This window comes from Panicum hallii, chromosome 1 (assembly GCF_002211085.1).
Source record: "Panicum hallii strain FIL2 chromosome 1, PHallii_v3.1, whole genome shotgun sequence".
NCBI classification, from domain to species: Eukaryota; Viridiplantae; Streptophyta; class Magnoliopsida; order Poales; family Poaceae; genus Panicum; species Panicum hallii.
The window spans coordinates 55,928,815-55,946,733 of record NC_038042.1 but is presented as its reverse complement, the minus strand read 5'-3'; the positions used below and the strand labels follow the sequence as shown (position 1 = coordinate 55,946,733).

The 17,919-nt window shown below is 43.6% G+C and overlaps 2 protein-coding genes across 2 annotated transcripts; one reads left to right on the top strand and one right to left on the bottom strand.

Annotated features, from left to right (window-relative positions):
* Positions 1–6,740: 6,740 nt before the first annotated feature.
* Positions 6,741–14,026, bottom strand: LOC112872367 (LMBR1 domain-containing protein 2 homolog A). The gene is made up of 14 exons (XM_025935454.1): positions 13,607–14,026; positions 12,767–12,843; positions 12,101–12,259; positions 11,500–11,713; positions 11,337–11,423; positions 11,116–11,255; positions 10,807–10,887; positions 10,128–10,192; positions 9,809–9,981; positions 9,311–9,441; positions 9,128–9,215; positions 8,721–8,934; positions 8,314–8,420; positions 6,741–7,774 (listed from the first exon to the last, which is right to left on the bottom strand). The coding sequence occupies exons 1-14, from the start codon at positions 13,772–13,774 to the stop codon at positions 7,292–7,294; spliced, it is 2,187 nt and encodes a 728-aa protein (XP_025791239.1). The 5' UTR covers positions 13,775–14,026; the 3' UTR covers positions 6,741–7,291.
* Positions 14,027–15,059: 1,033 nt separating this feature from the next.
* Positions 15,060–16,765, top strand: LOC112879112 (transcription termination factor MTERF8, chloroplastic-like). The gene has a single exon (XM_025943476.1). The coding sequence runs from the start codon at positions 15,194–15,196 to the stop codon at positions 16,313–16,315; it is 1,122 nt and encodes a 373-aa protein (XP_025799261.1). The 5' UTR covers positions 15,060–15,193; the 3' UTR covers positions 16,316–16,765.
* Positions 16,766–17,919: the final 1,154 nt, after the last annotated feature.

Here is a 17,919-nt window from a genome sequence, read left to right as displayed (position 1 = left end):
ATTGTTAAGTAAAAGTACTCGAGGGAAGAAAGGGCTTGCCTTGGTGCACCTTCTTCTATTCTTTGAGTTGTTCCGGGAGCTTAGAGTTGGCTTTCTCAAGATTGCGGAGGTCGTTCTTGAGGAGCCATGTTTCTCGCGTCCGCTCCACCTTCAGATTGTCGAGCTCTTGCTGGAGATATATGTTCTTCGTCAATTCCTCTGATATGCATTTATCCTTTGCGTTGAGTTTCTGGAGGCCACTCACGACTGCTTTCAGCTTTTCAGACTTTCGCTGTGAGAGTTTGGCCACATCCTGCATAAGGGGAAGGGTTAAGACAAGCAACTCGACAAAGTATAACGGCAGAGGAGTAATCATGCCTTACCACGGTATATTGGTATATCTCTTTGGAGATCTTCTGAAAGTATCGCATGTTGCTGACGGTCAGGAGTGGATCATCCACTAGATCTATGGTAATGATGTTCTGGTATCCACTCCCGGGCACCAGCAGATCTTCAAGGTTCCTTGAGGTACCCGTCGCCTTGTCAGTTAGTGGTTGCGGGGTATCTGCAAGTCAAGACACATTCAGTACGTGATGTTTGTGGTCTAAGCAGTTAGCCAGGGAAGGTCAGACATTTACTTGTGCCATCTGCAGGAGCGGCATCAGTGGCCTCGACTTGTTCTTCACCACCGGCGTTGGCTTCAGGTTGCTGGGGCTCGGGTGGTGACAGGTCAGGCAGTGTTGTGTCCTCCTCGGGGGCTGGCTCCTCGGGTGCGGCTCATCTAGGGCTGGTGGCTCGGGGGCTGGAGTAGCTGCGGCAAGTTTTGGCTTGTACCTCATGTCAGTTACAGATCTAATGAAGCAGAATCAGTTATATTATTACACAAGTCGAAAAGAACAGGATGTTCATTATGCAAAAAGGATCTGCACTTACAGCGACGATTTCTTCATGACAGCTTTCTTTATTCTTAAGGCCCGTGGTATTTCGACCACGGTGCTCGTTGCCGGCGGTGGGCACACACCAGCTGATTGCGCGGTGCCCGCCATGGCGATGGTAACCATCCCTGCTGAAGTAGTCGATGGGTCCGTTCCCACCTCTTGGCGCTTAGGGTCGGGAGAACAAGCAGACGGACTGCAAAAAAGATAGTGTTAGCATGCAACAATACCGATATTTGACAATTCAACAAGGCAGCAACTTCGTACCTGGGGGGTTTGACTACATGCGCTTTGCATTTCCGCACTATCTGATGACCCCGAGGGACCACTGGCAACGCTTCGACCAACTCCACGGATGATCCGGTGGAGTTGTTCTTCGCTTTCCCTTCGGCTTCCCTTTCCGCCAGGGGGCTCCCGCTTTCAGTTGTCTTGCTGTCGGGCAGAGCCTTGGCTGCATGAGCCCTTTTCGCTTCGGCTGCGGCACTGCGGAGAAGGTGGTTCGGTCGGGGGATGTCGGGTTGTGGTGGATAACTCCGGTACAACTCTGTGTGTCCCTGCAGAAGATTTCCAGTTAGCAGTGGCACAACAGCAGAACTTGTTCTAAGAAAGTAGTCGAATACTTACCGGTTTTGGAGGATTTTTCGCAGAAAATAACTGCGGGACGTAGGGGACTGCGTTCTCGTCCAGCAGCACTCGCCTTACCCGGATGAGCGCGGCGTCGTCAGTCAACTCCTTTGCACACATCCGAGAGGAATCTTCAGGGCCTATGTACTCGAAGCCTAGTGTATGGCGTTGTTGGATTGGCTGGATCTGGCATTTGAAGAAGGAAAACATCACAGACGCTCCGGTTACTCCTATTTCTTTATGAGCTGCTATGATGGCAAGCAACTTGTCGACTTGGTCCAGGTCTCCTCTGGAGAGTTCGGTGTTCCACTCTGGCCTCACGACAGGAGGTTTGCCGGATTTTTCAGGAAGCTGGGGGGCATGGTTCTCGATGTAGAACCAATGGCTCTTCCATCCAGGAATATTGGAGGGGAACTTGTAGGAAGGGTACCTATCGCCGGCTTGTTGTCTAAGCTGGATGCCGGCGCCCCCTACAATGGATGGATTTTTCGAGGTGGGCTACGGCTTTACTCGGAAAAGGAAGCGGAAAAGATCCCAGTGGGGTTCAATTCCAAGGAAAGCTTCGCAAAAATGGATGAAGATGGCCATGTGGCAAATTGAATTTGCGTTGAGGTGATGGAGCTCAAGCCCGTAGAAATAAAGAAGGCCTCGGAAGAAAGAGCAAGAGGGGAGGGCCAAACCCCGTTTGGCAAAATGGTAAAATGTGACGACTTCGTCTACATTTTTCGTGGGAAGAGGTTCGCGAAAAGAGGGGCGCCAGTTGACTAGACTTTTTTCTTGAAGCAAACCCTCGGAAATAAGTTTCATGAGATCATTGTTGGAGCACTTACTGTGAGTCCATTTCCCAGACGGCGGCTGCGACTCCTTCCCCTACAGATCCTTCTCGTTGGATCTTTTGGGCGCCATTTCTGTATCTGCTCGCCACGAGTTGCTCGGGGGCTGCGGAGTAAAGGCAAAGAGATTTGGATAGATTGGGGCTTTTTCAAAGGGGTGAAGGCGGAGTGCGGCTCTGATTGGGGGATTCGGAAATTTCTTGGCGGATTGCAGATTGGAAGCACGGATTTTATCTAGCGTTACCGTGGGGTTAAATAACCAGCGGTCGGATACAGTTTCACTGTTTCGAGTTGAGGAGTCGTTTTAGGGAATATTCGGAAGATGAGAAGTCATTTAGTGGATTGTTTAGATAAAATATTCGATTAATTATTTTTTCAGGGTTAATTATCCCGGAAAAAGGGGGTTTTCGAATTCCAGATCTAACTTCCATCATTCGTACCATCACACCAGTTATTTATCATGGGAACATTTTTTTACTGTATGTCACGACCTTTGGATCCTTATTTCCAAACGTGAGAGATTTGGACTCAAGGCTCGGGGGCTGCGGGATACGTGGCATCGACTACTTATTTTTCTGAATTTATTTAAAAAGTAAGTAAGGAAGATTCAAGACTAATGTGACCCTCAGCCTGATTCTCCGATTCAACCTAAGGCTTGAGGGCTACTCCATATGGAGTGCGATTTTTCAATTGCACACCATACCAGAGAAGTAATTCGGGGCATGAGCACCTCATAGTTTCGATGCAGCCAAGAAAGTATTCGAAGAAGAACTTCAAGACGGAGCTTTAAAAGAAGTCGAAGACTATTTCGAAAGTACTCGAGAAGCCTGCAGTACTCAGCTACGAAGAGCTCGAGGGCTTGTCAGACCCGGGGCTACGGGACTGTGTACATAACGTAGTTCAAACAGGGTTAGGAGATAAGATTTATCTTATCTCTTATTTATATTGTTCTCTACTCGTATGAGAGTAGGTCTAGTCGGTACAGAAGGAAACTACTCGAGTTGTACTCGAGTACGATTCCTTAGCTAGTATTGGACTAGGATTCGTATAACCTTGTCTTCCCGGATATATAAGGGGGGTAGGGACCCCTCAAAACATAACATCAACACCCAAGGCAATACAAACCATCATACAGGACGTAGGGTATTACACACATCGCGGCCCAAACGTGTCTAAACCTTATGTTTCTTGCACCTTCGAGTTTCTGATCCCGGCGTCTCCTCACCTAAACTTACCACCTCGGGTATATCCCTCAGTGGGCAGCCGGTAAAACACCGACACACTATTTAGGCTAATGGTCTGTCTTCTTATAACATCAATATTTTGTTGACTTTATATAAAAATTATTTGTTGCATTTACTTGATTGTTTTTTACACTTGTTATTCTTCTGGAGTTCCTAGTATTGTAGGCATTTATCTAATTTTTTGGATTTTTCACTGGAAAATTCTCTTCAACAAAATATGTTAGAAAACTAAAATCCTTGTATTTAGATTAGGATATACTCCGATCAGTATCTGTGTCTATTGTTGACGGACCTTTCTTTTGCGTGTGCTACCAGATGAGCTAGCTGGTACACCGCTTAAATTTGACTCAGCCTTTAGCACCTTTTGATCTGTACCTAACAGTAATAACTTGTGCCATTGTCATTGCTCCCCCTCTCAATCACCATACGCACCATGTGCGGTACCACCTCCTTTGAAAGTTTATTTGATATCCTACTTATGGTGACGATGATACAAAAGAGCTAATGTGTTTATCGAGTTATGGATAGGTTAAAATTTCATAAAATAAAAAAGAGCAAGAAAAGACACTAAATTTGCTTAAAGAACGGTTTTGGGTTTAAAAGAAGATCTTTCAATATTTTCTATTTTGAATTTGAGTACAGGAAACACCATACTATTAAGAGGGATGCGAATGGATAGTATAAAAGTGTCAAAGTACTTATTCAAGATGCTAACCATCAAAGATAGACATAATCACATATTTGTGCACCTAATTTTCTAACTGTTTTATTGTATGTTGGAAGTTCTGACACCTGTCAGAAGTTCCCAGTAACTTCCGACAGGGGGTTCTCAGCTAGCTGATTTTAGCTGGATCGAAAGTTCCGACCATGTGTCGGAAGTTTCGGCATCTATCAGAAGTTTCCTGTAACTTCTGACAAGGGGTTCTCGACCAGCTGATTTTAGCTGGGTCGGAAGTTACAACCTGTGTCGGAAGTTTCGACAATCACTTACTATGCACACTAACGGCTAGTGTTTGGTGCTCGGGTATTTATACCCCCTCAGCCCCTCCTTCATTTGCTGCTGATCTAACCCGAGATAAACACCTCCAAGAGCATTTACTACTCCTCCCCAATCCTTTCAGAAGCTAATTCTTTAGTTGATTTGAGCTAGGGTTTGGGTGAGAGCAAGATTGAGGTGTGAGACTTAACCATTTAAGTTTGAGGGCAGCAAAGTTCATCTCAAAAGCACTTAAAGCATACTCATCTATCGATTTGCGTTTGTTACTCTTGAAGCTTACTTCTAGATGGTTTGACGTCGTCTGGTTGAGCATCCTCTAGCGTGTGCACGCTCTCGGAAAGTTTATATTACCCATCCTTTGTGGATTTCGTAGTAAGTGACTCAATCCTCCTTTCTGGTTGATTGAGTGAGGTAAAGGGTTAGTGGAAGACTCAACTTTTTGTGAGCTCTTCGATGAAGACGTAGCTTCCTTAGTTGGAGTGAACTTCGGGAACAAATATTTTGTGTCTTGTGCTTATTGCATTTATTTAGTTCATGTTGATCTATAGTTTATTTTATGCCGATCTACGTACTCGAGTTGTTGTGCTTGTAAAGATCACCTGCAGAAGTCTCGTAGTATCATTACTCAACTTTTGATTCAGTCAGGTTCTACAGTTTTAAGTTTAATTTTGAATTTTGTGTAAGAACTTTCGGTTTGTTGGAAGTTTCGGTCCTGTGTCGGAAGTTCCGACCCATCGGAACTTCATTCATAGTGTCGGAAGTTCCGATGTATTTAATTGCTACGAAGAATCACCCTTCTACTAGGTATCACTAAAATCCTTTCATCCTTACCGTAAAGTAGTTCACATCTTGGCTTCTCGTTTTAGCTTTCCACTCCCATATAGGCATGATTATTGATCGGGTTGAGTCGGGCTAAAAAACTATCCGTCCCTTTTCCTTTAGCCTAAATTTGATCCAACCATCGGGCTAGATATTTTGACCTGAGTCCAGTGCAACATGTGGTCGGGTCAGGCTAGAACTGGGTGGGTCAGGTAAAATCTGACTTTTATGCATATTTTCTAGCTGGGTTCGAGTTTTTTAATATTTTTTGTTAGAAAAAGTTGGCCCGAGCTTGACTCATTTTTACGGTGGGCTGCAAATCTCAGTCCAAATCCACGCAATACATTAACCAGGTCGGGTCAGATTGGTACGTGGGGTCGGATTTAGTTCCTCAGGTCGGACGGCTCACGATCAAATCTGCTCCCATGCATTGATTCTGAAATTTTCTACAGAGAGAAAATCAAATTTGTCTTCTTTCACGTAGTTGCTACATTAGCATCATGTGCTCTCATGATCAAGCCCGTAAATTTGAGGCTTGGTTGGTTCATAAAAAAATTATCTTCCAATCGTCTCACAAATTCATTCACTTTTTCCGTGCTCTCATAAATTGATTTTTTTTCCCGCGTACACTTCCAGCTCCTAGGAATCCATAGACGTAATGAACTATCACGTAGTTGCTACATTAGCATCACCAACACCGAGGGTATTTTTCTTTCTATTTTTATGCGCTAAGGGGTGGGGTATGTTTTCGTAGTAAACATGTTTTGGTATGGTAAATTTAATTGTGAACCCCCCGCCATATCTATTTCCTTTCATAATCTTGATAGGATTATTAGTTTATCTTCAATTTTTAATCCAAATTCAGCTTTGTATTTGGTATGGACTCTTTGAGTTATTTGGGACCGTTAGATCTTCATAAAATCCGACGATCCGAGCTTGACTCGATTTTTATGGCGGGCTGCAAATCTCAGTCCAAGCCCGTGCAATACATTGAACGGGTCGGGTTTAGTTCATCGGATCAGATGGGTATTTGGCATGGATTCTTTGGGTTATTCGGAACCGTCGGATCTTCATAAAATTCGACAGGTATATTCCGATTAATATGATAGTTTCTAGCTCCTCTCGGCGAGCGAACGTAGAAGCTTCTTTTAACACTACTATATTAAGATAATAGATAATCAACTCGTATTTACCAATATACCCTCAGCGATTCTTATTCGTGCAATCGCGCGGTGCCCTTTGATTGTATCTGCCATTCTGCCCCTAGCGTAACATGTGAGCGCAACAATAGACAAACCGGTTAGAAATGTTCATTAGAAATGGGTGGGGTTTTTTTCAGTCAACCAGCAGACAGAAAGTGCCTACAAGTTACAGCATCAAATACAAGTATGATGTCTTGCCACACGAAAACAGTTTGGGGCGTTTTCCCAATCATGTATACATTTGATAGTACACTTTTACTTGTTACAACTCTCAAAGGCACGTTACCCTTCACATAGAATCGTAGGTACACCTTTACATTCTTTCGCTTTGATCACAAAACAGCATCTCCAATACAGTTTGAACAAGGTAAGAGAATCAGTAAGTCAACAACGTTACCTGCATAGTTTCTGTAAAGCAGAGAAGTCCCAAGGCCTTCTTGGTGGGAAAATCTCCTGCCTTTCTGCTAAGCCTCTCCACATATCGTCCTTTCATTTTGCAGTTTTCCAGATGGGCAGGCGTCATGAGCTTCCAGGAAGCACACCAAAACCATCATCAAATCTGTACACCCTATATCTTCCTTTCTGCATCTAATGCTACAAATTCTTTTAACTTTTGCGTATGCATATTCTAAATCCTAAAAGAATGTCACAGCCTATCTCAGTGATCCTGGAAATGCAGATCCATGTCTCCTGTGTTGTCGTCATCGTCGTCAAGGTAATCAACAGGCATGTTTGCAGACCGCCGTTTCAACCTTTGGAATATGTCATCAAGAGATTCAGGTGAAGAGACATTCGAATTTGGAACAAATCCTGGATCTTGGCGCAAAGGAATGAACTTTTTGGCACCCATATTTGCTTTGAAGTTCTGAAAACCAGTCTTCATTGAGGCCCATGTTGCGGACACTCCAGTTGGTGGAACACCAGTGTTGAACCGCTGCTCAGAATTTCTTTCTTCAAGCAAAGACACAGAGTTCGATTGAATCTCCTTTTTCACTGCCTTCCCTGCCTGCCGGTTCTGTTCTCTAACAGAAGTGTATTTGCTGGCAATATTCTCCCTGTTGTTAGCATATTTTGAATGACCAGCCCTCCCATCAATTCTGGAAGAAGTTGCTCCTGCTTTCATCTCCACTGTATTTTCAACCTATAACACAGTTGAGAAAGAAAACAGAAACCAGTAAGTACTAAGTAACCAAAGTAAGCTAAAATTCAGCTGGAGACAACCGAAACCCAAAGAAGAGATCGAATGCTGGAGACAACCAAAGCCTAAAGAAGAGATTGAATCCAACAAACTGCAACTATGAACACTGGCCTAGTCAGCGCAGAATTGCATAAATTAGCAAGTAAACTTAAAAGAGGCAGAGTAAGACCCCTCTGTGGGACCTAAGGCTATAAGATTCTTATATATATATGTTTACACGTCCGAACATGATGCAAAATGGCACATCATCCAACTGGTTTTGGGGCAATGCTTGTGATTTGTACCTGACCAGTTTCCATATCTAGCAGGTGTAAAATGATCAGATATGCGATTTCAGGGGATTCTGAACCCAAAAAGGAGTACCGGGGGGGGGGGGGGGGGGGGGGGGGGTTGAGGTTTTCAAAGGGTACTTGTTCCAAACATATTAAAAGAGAAATGGCAGATAGATTAGAATGTAGACTCCAATGTAAATGGAAACGCACCAATGGCACATTTTGCGACTCAATATCTGTGCTCACACCATTGAAATTCCTTGCCAATGGAATAACCTGCTCACCCACTTTGTATCCTTGTTCAATCCAAGATCTCTCTGTAGAAAAAGAAAAAGAAAGGCAATCAATTAGTATGGCAAATGATGTATTTGGACTGCGGAAGAACCAAATGCTGCTGTTTGCAGGAATAATTCAACAGCAGTTACACATTGTATTGACTGATCAGATAAAGCATCATTCCCAATTAAAGCCAGGAAAGTCATTGACAATCATAATTCAAGGTCCTGTTTTACTTTCATTTGCAAAGAAAAACAAGGAAACTGGAATCCTTATGAAAACTTAAGAAATTACAAGATGCCTCCAATTTCCCCCCGATACAAAATCTGCTGGGTCGTTACCTTTTTGTAGAATAATCATTCCAGACGGATCTAAACCATCTATATTCTCTTCCTCACGCTGTAACTTGAACCTTTTCCAGCTTCCAAAAAAGTCAATCACGCGGCCAAAGAAATTACTAGCAACCAATAGCGTATAAACAACCATAATCAGTGGGTAGATCCTGTTGAAGCCTCTCCCAAAGAAAGGAACCGCATCATCAATGTTCCCCATTCTCTACAACAAATAGTTTGTTCGGCGTTAAGTATGAATATTCTATTTGGCAAACAGCGAACATACTCAATAAATGAAAGAGACAAGCTATAAAATTTTCCTTCCAGTTGCCAAGTATTAACACATTTTTCATGTACACAATTGATATAGATGTACAACAAACAACCCAGAAGAATAAAAATCGCAATTATTTTACCTTCTCGAAAGTAGTTTTAGCATTACCACCAAGGCGGATGAGATTCAGAAAGTTATATGAAATAGGAGGTGCATATCTTGCAACCATTCTGCAAAACCGATTTTCTTGCTCAGCCTAAAATGAGTTGAGTGGCTTTGGAAATGGAAACACCCTAGCATAAAACATAAAGCATTGAAAACTTACGAACAGATCATAAGCAAGCTGACAGAGCTGGTTTGTCTTGGTGTCAGGGAGTAAAACATCAACATACCAATCTTGAATAATGAATAATATGTGCAAATGCACATATACATCAAGGGGACAAATGCAGCAACCTGTGTATAAACAGAAGTTTGTAAATATGGCAAAAAAAAACCTGAAGTTTTATGAAGTCACAACAGAGTGAAACAAAGGAGCGATTTTTTCATTTCTAATATAACAATTCTAAAATAGAATCAACATGTTCCGAGTGTCCCTGGCACACGTGTTTAAAATTTAGATAGCGAGTAGGTGACAAATGAACATAATTGCTGTGGCCTATGCAAATAAACTACCTAACTTATCACTAATAATAAGATAAGATAGTAAGTGTGCAGAGAATAGTCAGTCCCACAAGTAACAAACCTTTCCGGTAATGTGGACTGTGGACACAGGGTAGAAAACTGATTGCAAGTAATTTAAATGAAGTGTCCAGTTCCTTACCTGAACTAAAACCTCTTGCTTTCCTACAGCTTTAATAAGAATGGAAAAAAGAGATAAATCAACACTTGGAAGCAAAGTAGCTTCAGCCAACAGTATAGCAGCTGACATGCAGCCAAGGATAACAGCAAATGCTTTTTGAAGCTGCTTTCTCAGTATACAGTGCCAAATGAACTCTGGAAATGAAAAAAAAAATCCTTGAGTAACCAGTTGTAAGAATAATACAAGTTCACTAAGAAAGTAAGAACCTAATCTAATTGAGATGTTAGTTGTACGAAATTATGAAAACCAAAAAAAACTGCAGTATATGTAAGAAGAATACCAATAGTCCCCAAAAGTGATCCAAGTGTGCCAGAGCGACTTTCTCTAAAACTTGATACGTATTTCCTGTTTTTTTAATAAAAAAGAAATCAATATTAGTAGTTACATCTTTCAGAGCCAAATGAACACAACTGGTTTGCAGTACATATTGCTCAAGGTTTTCCAAGCAATTACTATGAATAGGGGAAAAAACAAAGCTCATGTCTGCAATGATCCTCATATTAACAAGAACAAGCATCTATATTTGTTAGCAATTGAAATATTCAGATCATTAATCAAGTATTCTTGGTCAGTATTGTTTATACTTTCTATATGTTACAACCAATGGACTACTGCAGCTAAAACTTTCTGTGAAACTATTAAGAATACCAGCAGTACACAGTTTGTTACTTTCAGAAATTTACACATTAAATCTTTCCTCATGCTTATCATATATCACTAGGCATAACTTGCTTATCAGAATTATCAAGTTGCACCACACTGTGCAGCATTATTAGGATACAGAAAAGGGGAGGGGGGTGGGGGGATTCCACCAAAATATGTTATCAGGTAAATATAATCGAATGGGACAAAAGGACACAATCTCAATTCCTATAAAATTGAAATGCTCCTGTTCTACACAACAATTACATCAATGAGACTACAAGAACTTTCTGCAAATATAAAATCAATAAACTCACCATCCATTCGCATCACGGCGTTCATAATTTTTTATTGTGTCTTCTAGTTTGAGGGCTTCCATGACACAAGTCATATACTCACTGCAAAATGGCAGCACACTTGAAACTTAGCGGCTAAACAGTGCAAATGCAGTCATATTTTAATTTGTTCTTACTTATTTACTACTTACTAGCTTTTCATAAACTTGTATGTGTCATATGGCAGTTATTTACTACTTACTAGCTTTTCATAAACTTGTATGTGTCATATGGCAGTCCACAACTCCACATTACTAAATGAAATATATCTAGTGGCTCATCCTATAATACCTTTTGCACCTATAATACTCCTCATGAGCCCTCCTGAGTTGCCGCCGAAGTGTGGCCATCGATTTATCATCAGTATCATAGTCCATATCATTCTCACCTAATCTACCACCAGAAGGTTTAAAGGAAGGATCCTCCCGCAGCTGCGATGGACATAAAATCATAAGATATTTTGCATAATAGCAATAGTTAAATTCAAGTCATTCACAGATTACAGCAAGTACCATTTGAGCTAGCATGTTGTCAATAATATCCATGTAAGGCCTCAAAAGGTCACGTTTTGACATTTGATTTGAAGTGGCTTGAGCAACCTGAAATGGAACAGTAACTTCAACAAGATGCAAGAAGCTGCATATTATTGCTTAACAATTTATGAAATGCACTTACGACAATTGCATTTGAATATTCTTGATGAGCACTGTCAAGCTTTACAGCCATCTTGGCAACTCTATGAGAAAGTACTTTTTGGCGGTGAGACCAGTCTGCATTTTTCCAAATGTTTCTTGGGATTTCGCTCAACCCAAAACCAAGAAGAAAAGCGCCAGTCACCAATCCAAAGGTATTTGAGCATGCCATTGCAAATCCAACAATACCACCGTCCCTGTCAAGAAAATTTATTCCAGGTCAACACTCTATTACTGCTAGTTTTGGAAGAACTATGTTCTATGGATCAAAGCAAGAGCATCACTCATTTGGAATGACAGCAGTACTGCGATGGTACCATTGATTATATATTATTCCTCTTATAAATCAAAAGTTACTATGCGACTCTTAACATTCGCACTAAACATAATGTTCGAATTGCCTTTGTGTTGAGTCTTATATAGATATTTCAGCAAAACGTTTCTCCACTCGCTTGGCAACATCACAAATACCATGAAAATGACAAGGGTAAAATGGTGAGAAAAATTGAAGTGATACTGCAAGGTGATGTTCAGACATCAGTTTTGTAGTGCATAATTTAGCTCAAGTGAAGATTGAAACATACCAGGCTCTATGCATGATTAGGAGTAGGATGAGGCCAATAAGGCCAATGGCTCCCACAATTGAATAGAAAAGCAGGTTCATATGAATGCTAGTTTTCAGCCTTTCTTTAACGGTGAAGTCTCCTGCATCTTCATAGCCCTGGATAGTAGGAACTACAGCCCTGTTTAAATATATAAACACAAGTTTTGTTTAGAAATATCAACACCATTGCAAATGATCTGAAGAAGCACTAGAGCATCCAATAAAAATTAAGACTAAAGATCCAAGCAAATCATAACTATGATTGTAAACCAGAATTGATACCCAAAGATTACATTAACCAGTCCTACTAGAAAATGAGTAAGCTAGCAACCATCCATCCAGCACAAGATTATATACCTTCAAATTCTAACTTATCCTTCTACAAATGATACAATGCATAGCCAGTGTTTTCCCAAGTACCAATGTAGTTTTGATAAAGCAAAAAGAGCTGCATTGGTGCCCAAATGAATGAATGGTGAAGCAGTATAAAAGAAAGAAGTTTCACTATTTGAAAATATTATCGAAACCTTGGTTATAATTCTCATCAAATAGATTTGTTTTCTTCCTTTTTCTTTGTAGCTGCCACTAAGAATCAGGAAACTTCAACAGTGGAGGGTAAACTATGCAAGACATGTTTATAGCATACCATGTTAGGATAAATGTGCTCCAATAAGACCAGCTCCAAAAGAATCCAATGCCACCCTTCGCGCTGCCAGTTAATGTCTGCAAGGGAGATGATACAAGGGTTTAAACCAAGGGAGTACAAAAATAGAATTTTCCAGCCCAGTATATCAACAATTGACGCTTCCCCAAACCTAAGTTATTAAGTACACCAGTTAAATGGATACCAAAGACATGCTACCTTAGCTACTTGGGACTATCATTAGCCAAACAATTCCACTGCATCTGGTCTGTATGGCTAGTGGAACTACTCAAGAGTGTCAAGTTGCCTGAACCTAACAAGATGGTGAATCCCAACAAGTAATAGAAGATGTTTTCAAGACGTACTATCAGGACTAGGACTATACAGGGTTGAATGGCAATCAGCTCTGAAGACTCAAATAGTGTAGAACCAGAATTCTCTAAGAGTAACTTGCTGTCAAGCTATGCAATTCTCCTAGGGTACCAATCACTTTGCCCCAGGTAGCGGGTACAGGGTTTCCACTGCATTTTGTAAAGAGCTATGCAATGATCTGTGGCCTCTCCGATGGGCGGCAGGGGTAAAAGCTAGCTTCCCAGATCTCATTCCGCAGCAATACGCGTCAATTCAAAAGCGTGCTCCAAGGCCTGACGCGCTTCCCAGGTAAATTGCTGCTTCAATTCGTACATACGTTCTGATTGCCACAAAGCTAACACACGCAACGAGCTCAACCCAGTGGATCTAACAGCATTAACAGCCAAACCAGCGGAGCCGGAGCTGAGCGATGAACGGAACCGGGGGCAGTGGATGAGGAGGTGGGGGGAGAGACGAGGTGAGGGATCTGACCGTCCAGATGTCGGCGGGGACGAGGATGATGATGGAGAGGGAGCAGAACCATGCGTATCCGACGGTGGCGACGACGTAGCGCGGCACGGCGGGGCCGGCGAAGTAGCGGAGCGTGACGACGACCATGCCCAGCGTCAGGGGCAGCGATATCAGGTAGAACACCCACATCGCGCCGCCCGGGCGCCGTCCGCCCCGCCGCGCCGACGGCCGGAGGAGGGGGAAGAGGAGAAGACGGTGGACCAGAAGCTTCTTCGTGTCGAGGCGCGCGGGTGGTGAGTTGGGGCCCGGGAGATCGCGGGGCTCTTTTGTCTTCGCCTCTCCGGGGAAGTGGAGGCGCACGGCGGGGGAACGAAGACGAGGAAGGTGCTGGTGGGCCGAACAGGGAGTTCGGTGGAGTATGGAAATGTCGGTCCGAGCCTCCGAGGGGAGTACTCGCACGCACGCAAAGAGATTCATTTGTCAAATATACTGGACAAAAATTTTCAAGTTGGTGGGTCATTTGAACTTCATTAGAAATTAGGCAAGGATGCATAATGTCTCTCTAAATTCTTCTAGTTTAACATTTGAAAGAAGATTTGTGAAATTCGCATGATACCACTTGTTATAAAAAACAATCCACTACTCTAGATACATTCCATCTGGACTTGCATTTAGGTTTAAATCATCTGGCTCAATCTTACGTGAAAGCAGAGAATAGATGCAATTTATATTTGATTTTCTAAGAAAAATCCTATGTTCTTATGTGAATGTAGTATACTTTGTCTAGATATGATTCCATTCGCTCTTATTCTAGTTTCTAGATAACAAATTATGCACACTTTGCTTTCAACATAAATTATAAGCTTGTTGCTACTTCCAAAACAAGAATTCGACATCACTGGAAGCCTACAAAATGCTATGGACTATGGAGGCATCTCTCCCTGAAAACCCCAATATGCCATCTGACCTCTACATTCATTTGAATTTTGAAACATATGGCAAAAATATATTTTTCTCCACAAGCATATGGCAAATAATTATGAATGATCGGAAAGGTAAGAAATTTTTTCAATTAAAACAATTACTTAGTTAATTAACTTTCGTACTATATGAAGCGGCTGGGACCAGGGTCTTGGATTCATAGGAACCTATGCCAGATGAAATTTGTATTTTACCACACATAAGATGTGGAATCGAAAAATTACAGACTGCAAAATTATGAATGAGATTCTTAACCATTAATTTTTTTTTGTTATTTTCCCTCTTTGAATTATCCATGTCAACGTACCGTAGGACAGCATAACACGGGTGAGCGCCTCTTGGTTTACTTGTTATGTCACGGTGGATGGTAAATATATGGGATAGTATTTTAAATATACTATTCTAATATAGTGGCAAATTTATAAAGCCACGTATTAAGACTGGTAAATTTCTGAACTCCTCCTGCTCGAGTTGAAGGCGTCGGCGGCCGGGGGGTCCAGGCGTCCAGCGGCGTTGCTCTGGGACCAAACCCGCCGGCAGCCACCTGCCGGGCAAAACCGCAAAAGGGCAAAATTCAGAGCCGTCCGCGCACATCGCCGCATCCCCGTGCGGCCGTATCCCATCGCAATGCTGCGCCTCCGGAACCATCTCTTCTCCGACGTCCGCGCAGCCTTCCCTCCCCCCCACCACCACCCCTTCTCCACCACCACCCCCGCCACTTCTCCCGCCCGATTCGCCGCAGAGGAATACCTCGTCGCCACCTGCGGGCTCACCCCAGCGCAAGCGGCGAAGGCCTCCAAGGGGCTCGCCCACCTAAAGTCTCCCGCCAACCCCGACGCCGTCCTCTCCTTCCTCGCGGGCGCCGGCTTCGCCAAAGAGGACATTGCCGTCGGAGTCGCCAGGTTCCCCATGCTCCTCTGCTGTAAGGTGGACAAAACCCTAACCCCGCGCTTCGCCCAGATCCTCAGCATCGGGCTCTCCCCTGCCCAAATCTCCCGCATCACTAGCATCGTCCCCCAAATCTTCGTCGCACCATCCATGATTCACCGCATCCAGTTCTATCTCTCCTCGCTTGGCACATTCGACCTGCTGCACGTGGCCCTTAAGAGGTACCCGTACCTCCTCGGTCAGAAACTTGAGGTGGTCAAGCCCAACATGGCGCTCCTACTGCAGTGCGGCCTAACAGCCTCTGATGTTGCTGTATTCGCAAAGCTGCTAACGCGGAAGCCAGAGCTTGCCAAGGAAATAGTGGCATGTGCTGAGAAGCTTGGTGTGCCGCGCAATACAGGGATGTTCAAGCGCGCCCTGCGGGCTGTGCAGTGCTTTGGTCATGATTCCATCGGTGCAAAAATGGATCTCCTGAAGGCGACCCTTGGATGCTCGGAGGCAGAACTAGCCCTTGCAGTGCGCAGGGCACCACAAATTCTGACAATATCTGAAGGTAATCTGAGTCGCACATTGAAGTTCCTGAAGGTGGATGTTGGGTTGAAGCTTCAGTACATCTTGCTTAGGCCACCAATACTAGGCTATAGCATGCAGAGGCGGCTTGTTCCCCGGCATTATTTCATCAACATTCTGAAGGCTAAGGGGCTTGTGAAGGAAAACATCGACTTTTACAAAGCTGTTTGTATATCCGAGAAGAAATTTTTCCAGAAGTTTATTGATCCTCACAGGGAGACTATTCCAGGGCTTGCAAATGCTGATGCTACTGCTTGTGCAGGGAAAATACCTCATGGCATCAAAATGTAATAGCTACAAGTAGAGATACTGAAGTCCATCCTGCCTCCCAGGACCCAGCATATGGATGTTAAGGCATAGGCAATTGATTTTCATCACAGAGAGAGAATCATTTTTCCACTTGACTACTGTTATCTCCCTGCGTTCTTTATGCATCTATCTATGCCAGCTGGTGGTAAAATGAAGTTGATTATTATGGTTTGCTACCTGAAACAATTTTGGCTGCTAGACTGCAATGCCATTGGCGAGTCTAATTTGTCAATGAATAATGAAGACAACTAGACATGTTGCTGTTGCAGCGGCACGTGAGAGACAATGAAAGGTGAATTGATGGTAGTGGGGCTCTGCCTGTACTCTGAGCTACCTGTTGATGAACTAATGGATCTAGGTTCCTCAGCGAACACTAATTTGTACAACTGATGTAGTAATGTCCACCTTTGTGTGCTGAAGTGGATTTACTTCTGCTTCAAGACCATTTCTGTGATCCATCATTTTAGGTGAGCTTTCCATCATTCTTACAGATTGATATGCCATCCTTTGCTCTGTTCACTATGTGTTTCAGGTCTAGAAATTGTCTGTACTTAATTTTTACTTTCATGTGCTAATTTCTCTACTTATCAAATATTTCAATCTAAAGTATAATTCTCAGCTCAATATTGTAAACGATATTCCTGACTTTTAATTGTTCAAGAGTTGCTTAAAATTTGCAACCAGCACTGAACAGCACTCATGTTGTGCTATGTTTCTGGAGTTATCTATTGTCTTGTTTGCCAGCTAAAGGTATCCGAGGATGCTGTTAGCTGATTCCTTTTTTTTTAAAAAAAGGTGTAATATAAATTCAGTAGCATTTTAGCTTATTCATTCCAATGCTCCACTTCTGTCAGCTGGAGTTTCGTTTGCTGTTTTGGTAGATACAGCTCTCAGTTTGGCATATAACCTGGGGACGCCTTTTATGTCAACTTACGCCCTTTGAGTTCCTGCTTGATGAAGTCCCTTATTCCGCTCCTTTAACCGTGTGTTTGGTTGGGGAGCGGACCGGAACGGAGCCGCTCCGCTCTCCTTTTCCTCGTGTTTGGTTGCAACTGACCAGGAGCGGAGTGGCTCAAGATGCCAAGATTCCTGCGAGATGCGGAATGGGACCGCTCGCCCAAATCGGCCGGACGTGAGCGCTCCCGTCCCCGCGCCCGCCCCGCCCCGCCCCCCCACCCCCCGCGCGGGGCGCTGCCGCCAGACGCCGCCGGAGGATGCCGGAGTGCAGCCCCCCCCCCCCCCCCCCCGCTGGAGGCCGCCCGCCCCGGACCGGAGGAGGATGCTCGGGCGGAACAGAGCCCGCCGGACTGGAGGCCGCCCGCCTCCGCCCCCCCCGGCCCCGCCGAGCCCCTCGGCCCGGAGGAGGCTGCCCGATGCCCAGGCGCTGGCGGCTGGAATCTAGCTTGAACGGAACGGTTCTCCAACCAAGCACGGGATGGAATGGTTCCGCTCCACTGCACTTTCCAACCAAATAAAAAATGGAGCGGTTCTGTTCTACTTGTCTAACATAGAACAGAACGGCTCCATTCCTAGAAATTGGAATGGAGCCGTTCCATCCAAGTTGGCTCTCCAACCAAACGGACTCT

Excerpts from the sequence above, each read along its gene's own strand:
- LOC112872367 (XM_025935454.1), bottom strand. The coding sequence starts at position 13,774 with ATGTGGGTGTTCTACCTGATATCGCTGCCCCTGACGCTGGGCATGGTC. Across the intron at positions 12,260-12,766 it reads AGCACATTTATCCTAACATG|GGCTGTAGTTCCTACTATCC; the intron begins GTATGCTATAAA and ends ATATTTAAACAG. Across the intron at positions 11,714-12,100 it reads CTAATCATGCATAGAGCCTG|GGACGGTGGTATTGTTGGAT; the intron begins GTATGTTTCAAT and ends TTTTCTTGACAG.
- LOC112879112 (XM_025943476.1), top strand. The coding sequence starts at position 15,194 with ATGCTGCGCCTCCGGAACCATCTCTTCTCCGACGTCCGCGCAGCCTTC.